This window comes from Bufo gargarizans, chromosome 4 (genome assembly GCF_014858855.1).
Source record: "Bufo gargarizans isolate SCDJY-AF-19 chromosome 4, ASM1485885v1, whole genome shotgun sequence".
NCBI lineage: Eukaryota > Metazoa > Chordata > Amphibia > Anura > Bufonidae > Bufo > Bufo gargarizans.
This window is the reverse complement of record NC_058083.1, coordinates 113,005,786-113,024,344: the sequence shown is the minus strand read 5'-3', so window position 1 is coordinate 113,024,344 and position 18,559 is coordinate 113,005,786. Positions and strand designations below refer to the sequence as shown.

Sequence of the window (18,559 nt, the reverse complement as noted above, 5' to 3'; positions counted from 1 at the left end):
AGGTTACAGTCACCTGTGGGAGCTGCTGACATTTCTACAGAAAGAAGCTGCAGCCTGGGAGTGACAGGGTTAATGCAGACAGCAGCAGGCGCCCCATTTAACCCTTTCCACTCTCCTGGATGACCACCTGTGACAGGCAGAGCTGCACTGATCTGTCAGCGGCATGGCTGCACCAATCACAGCCGCGGACAGGTGCTTCTAGTCCCCGAGCAGCCGCCGCTGTCCCCGCACCTGACCCCCGATCTCCCCCTCTTACCATTTCTGTTCCGGCGGAAAAGGAAGACACAGGTGACAACGACAGAGGTGAGACTGGCACAGCCACTTCACCAGCGGCGCCCCGCCTACTCGTACAGCGCCCCGCCCATCAATACACCTGCCGTGTAATGAGCCACGCCCCTTGCTTTGGGGAACGTCTTGCGATAGTGTGACCCTCACCCTAGCAACCACTCTGCCTAGCATACGAGCGGCTCCTAGCAACGAGGTCACCCGGCCGCGCCCTCATTCCCCGCCTAACGACACCCACTTCCTTGTCAGCCTGGTACCACGCACTTGTGTGCACGGCCGCTCCCGCCGGGTCACTCGCCCTCTTGCTGCTGCGTACGTGTGTCATGGGGTGAGGCTGGGCTGATACTTCTCCTTTGTCAGGTCACCCCTTTATACACAGCAACTGCAGCAAGCAGTCAGTAATGAAAGTAAAAAACAAGTATATGCCTACAGGAAAAAACACCTCAGCACATAGGATGAGGCAAGGCAAACAACCTAATAGCAATACCCTAGGCGAGGCCCACAATAGAAAGGTGTAGGCAAATAACATAAGGGACCCCAAGGAGACAGAAAATCTCCTCACTGTCCAATAATCCAAAAAAACTTGTACACTTTTCTCTCCCTCCTCAGTCCTAAAGTGAAGGCGCATACCTCCCAACTTTTTGGACGGTCAAAGAGGGACCCTTATGGTTCATATCTATTCACGTTAATAGTTTCCTCTTACGAAATGGCGCAAATATTCTCTTATCATAGAAATTTCTAAAATCCCAACTGCATCAAATAATGAAATAATATATAAGACGGGCTCAAATATACAGAGAGGAACCAGACAAACACTTTCTGGGTCAATATTGTAAATGTAATAATGCAAATCTATCCCTCAGATCAAAAAATTTGGGTCAAAAAGAGGGACACTTGGGAGGTCTGCCTAAGGTGCCTGGTACAGGCCTCTGTGCTGAAGATCTGGCCAAAGAGGAGACTAAAAACATGAAATCAGCTCCCAGCTGCTCAATGTCATCTATCCCTTTCCCTACCACCTATCTCCTCTGGCTCACTCTCCACATTCAACCCAGTCACAGAAGTAGTCTCCAGCAGTGGCGTCTCTAGCTTTCAAATTTTGGGGGGGCACACTGGGGGCCAGGACAAAAGTAGGGGGGCAGCTATAACAATGATACATTTACACAAGTATGCTTAGAAATGCTGCGATACTTTACCCAATACCTAAAACCGCAATAGGGAAGAAAAACCCCAATCACTCAGATTTCAACATGTCCTAGCTGCCTGGGGATCTGTGGATGACCCTTATGGAGGGGGATCTGTGGATGACACATACCGTTTATAGCATCTTATGCTATGTGTCATCCACAGATCCACCCCATATCAGTGTCATATCGGGATCCCTCTCCCTATAAGGCCCCATTCACACATCCGAAATTCGCGTAACGGAATTGCGGACCCATTCATTTCTATAGGGCAGCACGATGTGCAGCAGGATACGGAAAGGCTGCCCCGTTCCCGGAAAAAAATGCGGACCCGCACATTGCTGCTGTTACGGACGTCTGAAGGGAGCCTAACAGTGTCATCCACAGAGTGGCACAGATCCCCCCCCATAACTGTGTCATTTACAAATCCCCCTCCCTATAACAGTGTTATCTACAGATTCCCCCCCCCCCCTCCGTAACAGTGTCATGACATCCAAAGACCCCCGATCCCCCTCCCTATAACACTATAAGAGTATCATCCACAGATCCCTCCCCCCCTGTGTAATGACTCATGACATCCACAGGCCACCCTCCCTATAACACTATAAGAGTATCATCCACAGATCCCTCCCCCCCCTATACCAGTGTAATGACATCCACAGACCACAGATCACCCACCGCTCACATTTGAACATGATTTCTCTAAACGGTAAAGTAAACACTGTAATCATCCAGGCTGCACTGACAGTAACTTTAAAGGGGTTCTGCACTTTCATTTAACTGAGATGATCTATACTCTGGATAGATCTTCAGCTTCTGATTGGCAGGGGTCAGACACCCGGTACCCCCGCCGATCAGCTGTTTGAGAAGGCAGCGGCGCTCGAGCAGCACCGTGGCCTCCTCACTGTTTACCGCCGGCCCACTGACTGACAGCACGACTAGTATCAACTAGCCTGAGCGCGGCTAAGCTCTGTCACTTGAATGGAGCTTAGCCGCGTCCACGCTAGTTGATACTAGTCGTAACTCGTGACATCTGTGGGCCGGCGGTAAACAGTGAGAAGGCCGCGGCGCTACTGGAGCGCCGGTGCCTTCTTAAGCAGCTGATCGGCGGGGGTCCCGGGTGTCTGACCCCCGCCGATCAGAAGCTGATGATCTATCCAGAGTATAGATCATCAGTTAAATTAAAGTGCAGAACCCCTTTAACTTTTAAATCAGGAAGATTCTGGGGCAGCCGCCAGCCAGCTCTCCTCTCAGACTCAGTCAGATCTAATCTCTCTAGTTAGAATAGAAAGAGACTTAGTCAGTCCACTCAGTCACTACTTGTAAGTTGTACCTTATTATTATTAAGTTAACCTGCTACACACTGTCACCACTAGGTCAGGCTCAGTCCAGTCTGTTCGGTATCGGTAGGGTAGGGCCACGCCACGCCACACACTGTCTGTTCTCTAGTCTGGGCCTGGCTGGCTTAAAGGGCTTCTGTCACCCCACTAAAGTCATATATATTTTTTTGGCAACTTAAATTCCTTATAATGCAATATATTTATATATAGTGCTCTTACTTATTTTTCTTAAAAAAACGGACTTTTATAATATGTAAATGAGCTCTCTACCAGCAAGTAGGTATCAGCCGCATCCTCCTTTCATAAAGACGCCCCCTTCTCATGTTGATTGACAGGGCCAGCGAACGCGCTCGTCCTCTGGCTGGCCCTGTCTGCGTTCAAAATCTGTCTCCTGCGCTGTACCAGTCTTCATTTGGCGCAGGCGCACTGAGAGGAGGACGCTCGCTCGGCCGCTCCTTCCTCAGTGCGCCTGCGCTGGGTGTAGATGTAACGTCATCTGAGGCATGGAGGATGGAGCGGCCGAGCGAGCGTCCTCCTCTCAGTGCGCCTGCGCCAAATGAAGACCGGTACGGCGCAGGCACCAGATTTTGAACGCAGACAGGGCCAGCCAGAGGACGAGTGCGTTCGCTGGCCCTGTCAATCAACATGAGGAGGGGGCGTCTTTATGAAAGGAGGATACTTGCTGGTAGAGAGCTCATTTACATATTATAAAAGTCCATTTTTTGAAGAAACTACCCAACCAAAATAAGTAAGAGCCCTATATATTAATATATCGCATTATAAGGAATTTAAGTTGCCCCAAAAAAAAAAATGACTTTAAGCAGCTGCTGCCAGTAGATGAATGAATCTCAGAATCAGCTCGTCTCACTGCCACTGAGTCTGACTCAACTGGTCATGCCCTGGAGCTGGGGGCGGAGCCGGGGACGCGGCGGCGATGGGTGGAGACTAGAGAGTGAGACCGCAACTGCACGAGTCCGAGACAGATCATCAGATGTGAAGAAGATGTCCGGTAGGGCTGCCTAGTGCCTACACAGTGCACAGCAGCGCAGCATAGACCAACTATTACCAAAATGAATGGGGGACATTTTAGTTGGGGGGGCACAGCTTGATGTAGGGGGGGCCGTGGCCCCCTCTGGCCCCCCCCTGGCGACGCCACTGGTCTCCAGGCTCTTCTTCTCTTCTCGTCCTACCACATGCACTACGGATCCCATTACCTCATACCTCCTCTAGCCTCTCTCCCTGGCTGTCACTACTCATCTAACTAAAATCTTCAAACTCTCTCTCTATTCTGGTATCTTCCCCTCGTCCTTTAAATATTCTGTCATAACCACTTTATTATAAAAAGCTTCACTTGACCCATCCTGCGCAGTTAACTACAGATCTGTCTCTAATCTCCCCTTCGTCTCTAAACTCCTGGAGCGTCTGGTCTACTCTCTACTCTTCCGTTATCTGTCTGTTAACTCTCTTTCTTTGTTCCATTACAATCTGGTTTTCACACCCTACATTCTACAGAAACTGCCCTCACCAAAGTGACCACCGACCTGACAGCTAAATGCAACGGTGACTACTCTTTACTAATTCTCCCTGATCTCTCTGCAGCATTCGACACTGTAGACCACCATCTCCTCCTCATCATGCTCCAATCTATCGGCCTTAAGGACACTGCTCTTTTGGTTTTCTTTCTTTCTCCCTGACTGCTCTTTTATTGTGTCATTCAATGGTTCTACTTCCCCTCCTTTCCATCTTGCTGTTGGGGTTCCTAAGGGTTCAGTCATTGGTCCTCTCCTCTTTTCCCTCTACACAGCCCCTATTGGACAGACCATTAGCAGATTTGGTTTTCAGTAACATCTCTATGCCAATGACACCCAACTATAAACTTTAACCCTTGACATTAACCCTGCTGTACTACAGAACACCAGTGACTTTCTGTCATCATGTCCTTTCTTTATCTGAAATTGAATCTCAAAAACTTCTTGTGTTGACTTCCGGTTTGGCGCCATCATGGCAGGCAGCGCGCGGTGAGAGCTCTCCTAACCCTCCCGATAAATTATTACCCCCGTCATAGCGGGACGACAGTCCCTACCACAGAACACACACCGGAATCTCCACTATACATAGAGAAGTACTTGAACGTCATGGGGAGTAAGACGAGAGTGAAGGGTACAGGAAAAGTGGGAAAACCCTGCACACACCATATCTGCACCAGCAATCGAGACGGAGTCCTACACTCCCTACGACACCGTGGACATCAGATGGAGACGAACAAGAGGATCCTGCACAAGTTGATTACATATGCCTAACCAAGGAGGTGGCGACGAGAATCCTGCCCGATTTTCAGGAATCGCTGACGACTACGGTGGCACAATCTTTTATGCAACTTCAACTTCAGGTGACACAGCATGCACACCGGCTCGACATGGTGGAATCCACCACCAACCCAGATTTTGAAGAAAAAGAAAGTCAATAAGGTTTACCCCAGCACCACAGTCAATGAATACCTCAACAAAAAATTTCTTGAGTCTAGCGCCACCATAGCTGGAAGGAGAAAATGAGAATTACAGGGAGCTTGCATACCTGCTTGTTCCACTACTCCATTCACGCTACCAAGAGTCAGGACGGTTTCTTTCTTATCATCATGCGGTTTAACAAAAGGACAAGCAAAAACAAAATGACCACTTTTTCCACAGTAGAAACATAGTTTATGTAATCTCCTAAAGTTTCTCCTATCCGAACGGAAAGATATCTGACCCAACTGCATGGGTTCCTCTCCTACCCCAGAGCTATAAGTAGTATCACCCTGGGCAGCAGGTGAGACTGAAGCCACTCGCAGAAGGGATCCCTTGCGCGGAGGGAGCCTTACTCCTCTCTCTCTCATACGTCTACCTAACCATATAGCCAAAGACATAGCATTCTCTGAAGTATCCGGGTACTCATGAAAAGCCAGGGCATCTTTCAACCTCTCAGATAACCCCTGACAAAACTGACTATGTAACGCGGGGTCGTTCCACTCTGACTCAGTAGCCCATCTCCTAAACTCTATGCAGTAAACCTCTGCAGTATGTTCACCCTGTAATAAGTTACGCAATTTAGATTCTGCCATCGCGACTTGATCTAGGTCATTGTAAATCAATCCAAGGGCTTTGAAAAATTCCTCTACTGACCGGAGGGCCAGAGAATAGGGCGGCAGAGAAAAAGCCCAGGATTGCGCGTCCCCTTTAAGCAGAGACATAATTATACCAACCCTCTGACTTTCATCACCTGACGAGAATGGACGCAGTCGAAAATACAATTTGCATGATTCTTTAAAGCGGATAAAATCATCCGAACCCCCAGTAAATTTCTCGGGAAGAGCGACTTTAGGCTCCCCACCAATTTGACCTGCACCTGATGTCAGAACACTCTGACACAGTGTGACCGAACTACGCAGATCTGCAACCTCTAGGGATAATCCCTGCATGTGGTCAACCAGTGCATCAATTGACGCCATCACAAAACCGCTGAGTAATGGCAGTCACAGTATGGCGGGTTATAATGTCACGACGGACTGGATCTCAGATACACAGACAACCAAATAAACAAGTATCTAGGCAAAATGCTGGGGAAAGGTCACCTCCTAGCAAATCCCTGACTTCTTTCCCTACGCTGCTAAGCCCACATTCAGACCTTGAAGGTAGGAACAAATGTGTCCTCGTGCCTGGACTGCAAATACCCTAGAATCCCTGAGATGGTGAAAGGGGAGAAGGGGCAGAAGACACACAAACAGCCTAGACCGCAAATAACAAAAACAGAAACCAAACTTATCTGAGCTGGAACAGAAAATCCTTCCTTTCTTGAAACCAAGGCCAGACTGAATTCTATAACCCACACGGCCCTCTGGGAGTGAAAGCAATTTAAGCCAATGACCCCACCCAGAGCACCTGAAGGAAGGCGGATCCAGCACGATTCCAAAACAAAACAAATGATTAGACACGTGCTGCCAATCTGACAGACCTCCGCAGACCGTCCGAACAGAGCATGACAGATGGCTGGTATAGGCTGTAATAGGGCGGTCTGTGGAGGTTCGAGCGAAGTGCACCGTCTGGCGCATGTTCACTTCGCTAAACGAGGCCGATGCCAGTAGTCCGCACGGGGGCATCAGGGTTATACCTAGTGCGCACGCGCAGAATCTGACTGAAGCGAGCGGAGGTTACAGAGGCGGCCACGAACTGAAGTAGGCGGATATAATAAGAGGGAGGCAATTTCACTTGAGGAGGCGGCGCTGGGCACATAAACGAGATGGCTGCAGTCGGGCACCTTTCAACATGAGACCTTCCCTTGGACACATTTTGAAGTGATTGGCAGGTGATATAAACGTCTTTTTTATGATTATAGAGCCACAGGATCATTTGATAAAGTCACTTTAGGATTCACTGAATTACTAGGGACATCGCCATATGTTTAGGTTATAGGAGTAATTTCTGATGACAGAATCCCTTTAACATGTACTGTAAAGTAAATGGAAAATCAATAAACATTTTGTTTAAAAAATTAAATAAAAATTTTAAAATTATCACCATCTGCTAACCGACCTAAACCTGATATCTCCATCTCAGTGTGTGGCACTACCATCACATCTAGGCAGCATGCCCACCGTCTCGATGTTATGTTTCACACTGCTTTTTCTTTCACCCCCACACCCCCTTAAAAAAGTATTCATACCCCCTTGGAAAATGATAAATGGATCTCAAAACATTTAATAAATAAAAATCTGGAAAGTGTGGTGTGCATTTGTATTCATGATGCTGTTTGATCAGTTATCGTCTCTAACAAACCTCAGAGGCCTTCACAGAACAGCTGTAGATATACTGAGAATAAATTACACACAGGTGGTCCTAGTTACTAATTAGGTGACTTCTGAAGATAATTGGTCACACTAGATTTTATTTAGGGGTATCAGCGTACAGGGGGCTGAATACAAATGCACACCACACTATTTAGGGCTCTGTCACATCTGCGTTATAGTCTTCCGGCATAGAGTTCCGTCGTCGGGGCTCTATGCCGGAAGAATACTGATCAGGATTTTCCTAATGCATTCTGAATGGACAGTCTGTCCTTCAGGATGCATCAGGATATCTTCCGTTCCGGAACGGAACGTTTTTTGGCCGCAGCAAATAGCGCAGCATGCTGCGCTTTTTGCTCCGGCCAAAAATCCGGAACACTTGCCGCAAGGCCCGGATCCGGAATGAATGCCCATTGAAAGGCATTGATCCGGATCCGGCCTTAAGCTAAACGTCGTTTCGGCGCATTGCCGGATGCGACGTTTAGCTTTTTCTCAATGGTTACCATGGCTGCCGGGACGCTAAAGTCCTGGCAGCCATGGTAAAGTGCAGTGGGGAGCGGGGGAGCAGCATACTTACCGTCCGTGCGGCTCCCGGGGCGCTTCAGAGTGACGTCAGGGCGCCCCAAGCGCATGGATCACGTGATCGCATGGACACGTCATCCATGCGCATGGGGCGCTCTGACGTCATTCTGGAGCGCCCCGGGAGCCGCACGGATGGTAAGTATGCTGCTCCCCCGCTCCCCACTACTACTATGGCAACCAGGACTTTAATAGCGTCCTGGGTGCCATAGTAACACTGAAAGCATTTTGAAGACGGATCCGTCTTCAAATGCTTTCAGTACACTTGCGTTTTTCCGGATCCGGCGTGTAATTCCGGCAAGTGGAGTACACGCCGGATCCGGACAACGCAAGTGTGAAAGAGGCCTTAGATTTTTATTTATTAAAAATGTTGAAACTCATGTATCATTTTCTTTTTACTTCACACATACTGCTACTTTGTGTTGGCTTATCACATAAATCCCAATACAATACATTTAAGTTTGTGGGTGTAACATGAAAAAATGTGGAAAAGTTCAAGGTTAGGAATATTTTTGCAAGGCACTGTATATTCAGTCGCTTGCCTGCTCATGCAGCCTACACCTCAAAAACATTGCTACAATCCACACCTTTCCTACTGTGGAAACAACAAAGGCTCTCCTTGTTGCTCTGATCCATTCCCATCTCGATTATTGTAACTCATTATTAATTGGTCTCCCTCTCACCAGACTCTCCCTTCTCCAGTCTATCCTAAACGCAGCAGGCAGGTTCATCTATCTGTCTAACCGTTACTCCGATACCTCCGTCCTGCGTCATTGAACTGGTTGCCCATACAGTACAGGATTCAATTTAAACTGCCCATTCTCACCCACAAAGCCCTCCACAGTGCTGCGCCCCCCACATCTCCTCCCTCGTTTCTGTTCGTCACCCTACCTGTGCTCTCCGTTCAACTAATGACTTATGACTAACATCCACCATATTCCAAACCTCTCACTCCCGTCTCCAAGACTTCTCCCGAGCTGCACCAGTTCTCTGGAATGCCTTACCCCAAGCAATTAGGTTGTTTCTCAACATCCACAGTTTTAGGTGCTCCCTAAAAATGCATCTTTTTAGGTTGGCCTATCAAATCCCCTAATCTAAATCTTCTCCATTCACCACATTTTCATCATCATTCTTTTGAACCTAATCCATCAGTATCCACCATACCCCATGAAGTCAGAAGCAGTACAGATATCGGCTGGTGGTGGCTCATGCAGCCTTATATCTACTACTGTGTTAAGATGGCCAGACCACTGTACAAATCAAGCACTTTATACCTTTTGTGTCACTCTCCTCATAGATTGTAAGCTCTTCCAAGCAGGGCCCTCTTTCCACTTGTTTTGACCTGTTGGTTGCTATGTAATGTATGACTATGTTTTCACATGAATCCTCTGATTGTAAAGCGCTGTGGAATATGTTGGCGCTAGAGTCAATATTCAACTATAGGCGCTTGATATATATATATATATATATATTAAAAAGGAGAGGCAGCACCGACAAAAAAAAAAGGAAGGCTGGGTGCAGGCTCAAAGGGAATAAGCTTAACCGGTATCAACATGTATAAAATAGAGCAGCACTCCAAAATAAGTAAAAAAAATAAGTGGTTTATTCACCCAATGGTGTAGCGACGTTTCGGCTCTATCCCAGAGCCTTTCTCAAGCTTGAGAAAGGCTCTGGGATAGAGCCGCAACATCACTACACCATTAGGTGAATAAATCACTTAATTTTTTCACTTAATTTGGAGTGCTGCTCTATTTTATATGTATATATATATATATATATATATGACACTACACCAAAGTTCCTCTTGATATGTATAAAAGAAGAGAAAGCACTTCAGTTAGATCAGCGACATAATCTCAATAGTAGGGTCTTCGCTGGTTTAGACAACATTAGCTCACCGGCATATGTAGCATATAAGCCACTGAAAAGGAGCATGTTTAGCTTTGAAACGCGTTTGGTATCTACTCTGTTGAAACAGGAAGCTTTTTTATCCTATGAGCTACATTACAGCCTTGGTGCCACAAGACTTTGGCATCCTAGGAAACACTGTGCATGCGCCAATCAGCAGACTGTGTTTTGGAGACTTGGTATGCTGCATATGCCATTGAGATAATGTTTGTCTCTCAGCCAGCGAAGACCCTAGTTTCACGAGAGGAAGATTATTTATTTATCAAGCTGAAATACACCTATATTTCAAAGGCAGATTGCGGTGCAAAGGCTAGTTGCACCGCAATCTGCGACTTCTTCCCGCTCACGCCAGGTCTAAAAAAGTGGGCATGGTGTGGCGACCTGTTTCAAAGGCTTAAATGTAAGGCAGCAAGGAAGCTGTATTACATTTAGAAGCTGCAGTGGATCCGCCAAAGTCATGAAGAGGCCTGCGCCAGCTTAGGGGTTTATTAAAATCAGCGTCTAAAGCACTGGTTTTAAAAAATGTGCCCCTATGTTTCCTTCCATGTCTGACTGACGGATTACTACCAAGGGTTGCTGGTGAGCAGTGCTTGGTTGTGCAATTTATATTTAACACTACTGTACTGTACAGTGTCTCCAACTGTTTCCAAGTACACCTAGTAACATTATCTTGAGGAGAACTGGTGTCCATCACCTATCTAAGGTCTCATGCACACAACCATACTTTTGGTCAGCATCTGATCCACATTTTTTGCGGATCAGATGTGGACCCAATAATTTCAGCAGGGCCACAAAAAATGTGGACAGCACACTGTGTGCTATCCACATCCATATGTCAGTTCTGCGATCCTGCAAAAAAGATAGAACATGTCCTATTGCGGAAAAGAATAGGCATTTTTAACATAGAGTGTGACGTGCGGAACGGGAAAATACGGGGTCACACAGCCAGCATCCACAAGGGTGGGTCCATTGAATCCACATTGGTGTAATACCTATTTTTTATCATCATAAAAGTTGCCAACGTTCTTGAATTTGCAGGGACTGGCCCTAATTTTCAGAGACAATTTTGGCAAATTCAGGATGTCCTGGCCTGGAAATAAGTGTGGATTGTGTAAGCCCCATCCAGAATTGGAAGCCCTTTTTTCGGCAGTCTCATACAGAATGAATAGCGCATCAGTGCAAATGCTCAACTGCTACTCCACTAATTCGAGGGAGTCACAACCTCCATCCTCGTGATTGGTGGAGCTCCCAGTGGTCGGTCTCGACCGATCAGATGCTTATCTCCTGTCCCTCTTTCTTTTAAACCTTTTAAAAGAGCCACCCCAGGTATTAAAAGGGTTTTCCTAGCTCAAGATTTGTGACATATCATTAGGTTATTCCACAAATGTAAGATAGGTGTGATAGGTGCTCCTATCTCCAGAAAAGGTCCCCCAAAGTGAAGGGAGAGCGGCGGCCCAAGCGAGGCCACCCTCCATTCCCTGCTATAGAAATATTTCCAGCAGTCCCATAGCAGTGAATGGTGTGCATGTGCAGTGCGCTTTCTATTCACTGCTATGGGAATTCCAAAGGTAGGGTATATAGTTACCCAGGGAAGCAACCTTGATAAAACGATAAAAGAAGTATTGTTTTTGTTGTTTTAACACATTTAACCTCACTTCCCCATCCAAAAATTGGGCTTTTTTTCCCTCAAAACTCGGACAACCGCTTTAAATGGTGCAAGCCTCATGTAACACTTAGATAGTTAGATAGGCAAATATCTTGGACCCATGGGCAAGAGCCTGGCTTAAGATGGTGGCTGAAGTGGTGGTCCAGACTAAAAAATTTAGTCTGGATTTGGGTAGCACCAGACCAAAGAGTAACAGGCCATGATAGGGTAAGGCTTCTGTTTGGTGTATGCCGAGTTTGTTTGTTATTGAAAAAAGTCTGCTGCCACAAAGTTTTGCCATCATGCTGAAAGAGGCCACTGCCATTAGGACATATAGTTGCCATGAAGAGTGTACTTGGTCTGCAATAAGGTTTAAGCAAGTTTACAAGGCAGATTCCATTGGGAAAAACCCTCAGGGCTACTCCATGAGTGGACACCTGCTGCTGTTTCCAGCAGTGTCTGTGCAGTAACCACACCAACAATGGACATTTCCATTCTTGGTAAGCAGGCGCGTACATACAGGGGTCGCAGCGGTCGCAGTTGCGACCGGGCCCGGCACTCCAGGGGGCCCGGCCGCCTGTGGACCCCTGGCCCCTGCAGTAGTGCTGTACCCAAGGCCCCACCGCAAATGATTTTAAAGGTTTTAATAGTATATGGCCGGTCGGGCCCTGGCCTCTGTGTCTGGCCGGGAGTGCAGCACTGCGCACTCGCAGTTACTACCTTACGCGGCGGCCCCTCCTCCACCCTTGCTCCAGACCCGTGACCCTCGCGCCAAGTCTCGCGGGATCACGCTGGTTGACGGGAAGACGCGGCCGACGCACGCCAGAAGACGGGATTATGAACAAGACGGCGGGAGCAGAGCAGGTTCAGAGTAGGTACGTTTTTTTTTTTGTATGTGCCGGCTCACAGGGAACACAGGGAGCATCTGGCAGTGCAGCAAATCCCGAAAATACTTGGCAAAATAGTAATACCTAAAATGACAAAAATTAAATATATACAGAAGGGTAAAAAATGGAATACATACACAGGGGACAAATGGAATATATACAAAGGGGGCAACATGGATATATATATATATACAGGGCCCCTGTATATATATCCATGTTGCCCCCTTTGTATATATTCCATTTGTCCCCTGTGTATGTATTCCATTTTTTGCCTCCGCTGTATATATATTCCATTTTGCCCGCTGTCCTAGGGGGACACATATCTGGGCATAACTACAGTGACGGGGACACATATCTGGGCATTACTACTGTGAGGGGGACACATCTGGCCATAACTACTGTAAGGGGGGCACATATCTGGACATAACTACTACTGTGAGGGGGACACATATCTGGGCATAACTACTGTAAGGGGGGCATATATCTGGCCATAACTACTGTGAGGGGACACATATCTGGGCATTACTACTGTGAGGGGGATACAACTGGCCATAACTACTGTAAGGGGGGCATATATCTGGCCATAACTACTGTGAGGGGACACATATCTGGGCATTACTACTGTGAGGGGGATACAACTGGCCATAACTACTGTAAGGGGGGCATATATCTGGCCATAACTACTGTGAGGGGCCACAAGGAGGACATAACTATTTTAAAGGGACCACAAGGTGGGCTTAATTACTGTGAGCGGCCACAAGGTGGGCATTAGTACTGTGTAGTAGCACTTAGGGGAAATGTATGCTATACATTGGCATGGCTCAGTGTCACAGGCCAGCACAGCGCCCCCTGCTGGTGATTTCACAGGAGCAGTCACCGTCCCTTCCTTATGTGATTATTCATTTTTTCTCTATCACCACAGGGACCTTGTTCTGGATCCAGCGGACATCACGCCGACGCCAGCGACACCCTGGATGAGGTAGGACCAGATTTTATTAGTTAGGACTGGGTGAGTGTAGCCATGCATTGGGCTCAGGGCTCTTTCACATAAGCGGATCCTGTGTGGGTAATCTGCTGCGTGAAAGAGAGCCAAGCCCCGTTCCGGACAGCGGAGAAACAGAGCACGAACATGAATGATAATGCTCTTTGTCTCTCTGTGATCTTATTTGCTACAAAATCACAGTGACAACTTTATCTCACTGTGATTTTGTAGTAAAGAGATCACAGAGAGGCACGGAGCATTATTAATCCCAATCCAGGGGGCCCAAGTAAATTCTTGCGACGGGTTGGGGGGAAGGGGGGGGTGGGCGACAGGGAGGGGGCCCCATGGATCAGTTTCGCACCGCGGCCCCATGGATTTTGTGTACGCCACTGTTGGTAAGGTTTGGGAAACCACTCATAAATGGCAGCACAGTTTCCATTGAAAACAATGGAAGGCAGTCTCTGCATGGATACTGCACAGAAATGCGTGTAGCCAGCAGTGTGTTTCTGATGATGGCTTTCTTCCTAAAGGCTGATGCGGCATAAGTACTGAAAACATTGTTTTATCCCCTGCTGGCACGCTTCTCCACACATGCTTGAAGTCAAGGGGGCAGGGGCCTCCTTGCTTCAAGTCACGGTAACCGTGTCCCCTTCTGTTTGCTTTGACTGACAGTGCTTATGCAGAGAGTTCGGCAAAGCCAGCCGAACTGCCAGCTGTCAGTCACAGCGAAGGGAGGGGAAGGGGGAGTGGTTACCGTGACTTGAAGCAAGGAGTCCGCTGCCCCCTTGACTTCAAGCAGGTGTGGAGAAGCGTGCCAGCAGGGGATAAAACAATGTTTTCAGTACTTTTGCCGCATCGGCCTTCAGGAAGAAAGGCATCATTAGAATCATGCTGCTGGCTACACGCAGATACTGCTGGCGGCTTGGGATAATTTTGGGAGGTGACAGGTTCCCTTTAAGATACAGTTGGCCAAACTGCCTCAAAGTGTGGAAGGCTGTATTAGCAATGTACCGTCTCACAACAGAAACGTATCTATTGACAATAAACAAGCATAATACCTTACAGACTGAATCCAATGCTCTGCCTTGCTGATTCTGGACCTTCTAAATTTTTTTCTCTTTCTGGAGTTCTTTTGGATGAAGTACCTTTAGCTGTAGATGTCTCAAAAATGATGGTTCTCTGGGACTCAGACCTAGCCCTGGAGAGAAGGACATGTAGGTCCTCTCTCTTCATCAGATAAGAACATAAGACTCACCACACTCTGACCAGTCTGTGGCTACAAAGCCCCATACACAACAATCTGCAATGCACTGTATACACTCACCTAAAGAATTATTAGGAACACCATACTAATACGGTGTTGGACCCCCTTTTGCCTTCAGAACTGCCTTAAATCTACGTGGCATTGATTCAACAAGGTGCTGATAGCATTCTTTAGAAATGTTGGCCCATATTGATAGGATAGCATCTTGCAGTTGATGGAGATTTGAGGGATGCACATCCAGGGCACGAAGCTCCCGTTCCACCACATCCCAAAGATGCTCTATTGGGTTTAGATCTGGTGACTGTGGGGGCTATTTTAGTACAGTGAACTCATTGTCATGTTCAAGAAACCAATTTGAAATGATTCGAGCTTTGTGACATGGTGCATTATCCTGCTGGAAGTAGCCATCAGAGGATGGGTACATGGTGGTCATGAAGGGATGGACATGGTCAGAAACAATGCTCAGGTAGCCCGTGGCATTTAAACGATGGCCAATTTTTCTAACATAGCCAGCACTTTTTATAGCAATTTATGTTATGTGGCATTGAACCAGGTTGGCTACCCTTCGCTCCTCACTCTCCTCAATGTGCTTTTGGCCTCCAAGTTCCTTTTCCCGATTCACTGGTTGTCCTACCTTGGTCCACTTTTGGTAGATACTAACCAATGCTCACCAGTAACACCCCACAAGACCTGCTATTTTGGAGATGCTCTGACCACTGGCATGCCCAGGGTGTTTGGCACCCAGGGTGGGTCATTTCTCTGCCCCCCCCCCCCCCCCCCAAAACTTGACCACATACCTCTTACATCCAGGGACATCTCCTGTCATGTAGACCTTCTCTTTCCTCTTCTCCTCCGTTAGACCACCATGACAAATTCTTTCAGCCGCATCTCGTCTCTACAGAGTTTGTAACACAGACACGTTAGATTTCTCAATTTTTCCATAAACCTCCCCATCCTCGTGTCCCCACAGTGTCATCCTGCTGCCACCCCCAATACTGTGCCCACTGTGCTCCCTAATGTCGCAGGTACTATACTGCTGAAAAAATTGTGACCCTAATAGACATAATTGGGGTCATTTATCAAACTGGTGTAAAGTAGAACTGGATTTCCAAAAGAGCTGTCAAATATGAAAGGAGGAATCTGATTGGTTGCTGTGGGCAACTAAGCCAGTTCTACAGGGTGGGCCATTTATATGGATACACCTTAATAAAATAGGAATGGTTGGTGATATTAACTTCCTGTTTGTGGCACATTAGTATATGTGAGGGGGGAAACTTTTTTATTAAGGTGTATCCATATAAATGGCCCACCCTGTACTTTACACCAGTTTGATAAATGACCCCAAATGTCCCTATAGTGTCTACAGCAGCTATAATGTCCCCTAGAGTGCCCCCAGTACTAATAACACCCTATATAGTGCTCCAGGTAAAAATCCCTGTATAGTGTCCCCAGAAATAATAGAATGGCGCCTCCCCAATAGCAACATCCCCCACACAGTAGTGTCCCCCACACTGCCCCCCACACAGTAGTGTCCCGTACACTGCCCCCCACACAGTAGTGTCCCGTACACTGCCCCCCACACAGTAGTGTCCCCCAGACTGCCCCCATACAGTAGTGTCCCCCACACTGCCCCCCACACAGTAGGGTCCCCCACACTGCCCCCATACAGTAGAGTCCCCCATGCTGCCCCCACACAGTAGTGTCCCCCACACTGCCCTCCACACAATAGTGTCCCCCACATAGTAATCCCTCCCATAATAATTTGCCCCCACACAATATCCCACCATATTCCCCCCTCCCCACACGTCCTCCTGTGTGCACCCCCCTCATGTCCCCCAAAGTTGGCACATAAAATACAATAAAAAAAATTGCCCCCACACGGTATCCCACCATATTTTCCCCCCTCATGTCCTCCTGTGTGCACCCAGACCCCCTCATGTCCCCCAAAGTTGGCACATAAAAGAAAAAAAAAAGCTGAATACTCACCTGCGCTTGCTCGCAGAGTCCCGGCACAGGCGCACGTGATGACGTCATCACGCGCACCTGCGACGGGATGTCACTACTGCATAGGCTTCAGGCCTACTAGGTCTGAAGCCTATGGCAGTGATCGGCGGCGGGGCAGGGAACTATGCGCTCCGCTCCCTGCCCCGCCACAGTATGTGGGTGTCAGCGCTTCAGCAATGAGCGCTTCCATCTGTATTGATGAAAGTACTCATTGCTTCTGGGCCTGCTGGCACCCCCGTGAGAGCCGGCACCCGGGGCGGACCGCCTAATCTTCCCCCGGGCACGCAACTGGCTCTGACCCATTCTTCTTTTAATGACAATCTGACCCTTGTCAGAGCTACTCAGATCCTTCTGCTTGCCCATATTTCTTGCTTCCAACATATCAACCTCAAGATCTGACTGTTCACTTGTTGCCTAATAATATCCCACCCATAACAGGTACCCATTGTCTCAAGATAACCAATATTGTCTAGTTTTCATTGTTTATGATCTATGTTTCCCAGTTTTAAAAGAGCCAGACTGAAAGAGTAGCCTGTGCTTAACCCTTTCACGACCGCAATCTGTATATATACGTGATAGCTGCACATGCCCCGTGCAGCTACCACGTATATAAACGTTCTGGCAGCTCTTTAATCCAAGCGCTGCAAAGCGCTTGGATTAAAGCTTCTGCCCCTGCCCTGCTGCTGTCACGGACAGCATACAGTGCAGTAATGCCGGCAAGGGACCAATCAGAGTGGCCCCTTGCCGGCAATCGATCCGATTGGTTAGTCTGTGCAGACTAACCAATCGGATCGCGGCAGTGTTAAAATGCCGGTTTCATGCTCTGATCTGCGCTCTGCAGATCAGAGCATGAAATCAGGTAATGTGACCTCGGGTAATAAACCCCCCTCCCGCCGATCTGTGCCCCGATCTGTGGCTGTGCCCCCCCTTGTGCCGCCTGCAGCTCATTCTCCTACTAGCTGCCGTGATTTGGTCCGCCCCCTCCCCGCCCCATGCAGTCATTTAGTAGCCTCGGCGATCCCCCCCCCCCCCCCACCCATGCAGTCATTTTGTAGCCTCCCCGATCCCCCCCACCCCACCTTTCCAGCGCTGCCCCCCCGATCTCCCTGCTGTGTGCGATGGCGGCGGCTCCATTACTGAGCCGCCGCCATCAGCAGAGAGTGTCAGCTCTATGCTGACACTCTCCTGTAACCCCATAGATGCCGCGGTTGCGGCATCCATGAGGTTAACAGAGGGAGGGAGCTCCCTCTCTCCACCATCGGGGCTGCAGCGCTGTGATTGCAGCACCCGATGGTTGCCATGGCAACCGGACGCTTTGCAAAAGCGTCCTGTTGCCATGGAAAGGTGTCCAGTGCTGCCACCTACAGGACATCTGTAAGTATTATACTTTGGAATGCAAGAGCATTGCAAAGTATAGTACAACTATCAGCCCCACTGGATCTTGAAGATCCAAGAGGGAACTGATAAAAAAAAGTGAAAATAATAAAAGTAAAAATAAATAAATAAATAAATAAAAATGTAAATTGAAAAAAAGAAATTGCCTTTTCCTTTAAAAAAAATGAAAAAATAAAATAAAATACACATATTAGGTGTCAGCGCGTCCGTAACGACCGCCTCTATAAATATATCACATGATAGACCCCGTCCGATAAACACCATAAAAAT

At 47.9% G+C, this 18,559-nt stretch overlaps 1 protein-coding gene across 1 annotated transcript in view; it reads right to left on the bottom strand.

The window, feature by feature from the left end:
- AP1S3 (adaptor related protein complex 1 subunit sigma 3) overlaps positions 1-404 on the bottom strand; it is a 47,181-nt gene extending 46,777 nt beyond the window's left edge. Inside the window, exon 1 of the mRNA XM_044290743.1 lies at positions 257-404. Coding sequence (XP_044146678.1) covers positions 257-259 — 3 coding nt within the window. The 5' untranslated portion in view covers positions 260-404. The remainder of the gene's footprint in view (positions 1-256) is intronic.
- Between the last annotated feature and the right edge of the window lie 18,155 nt (positions 405-18,559).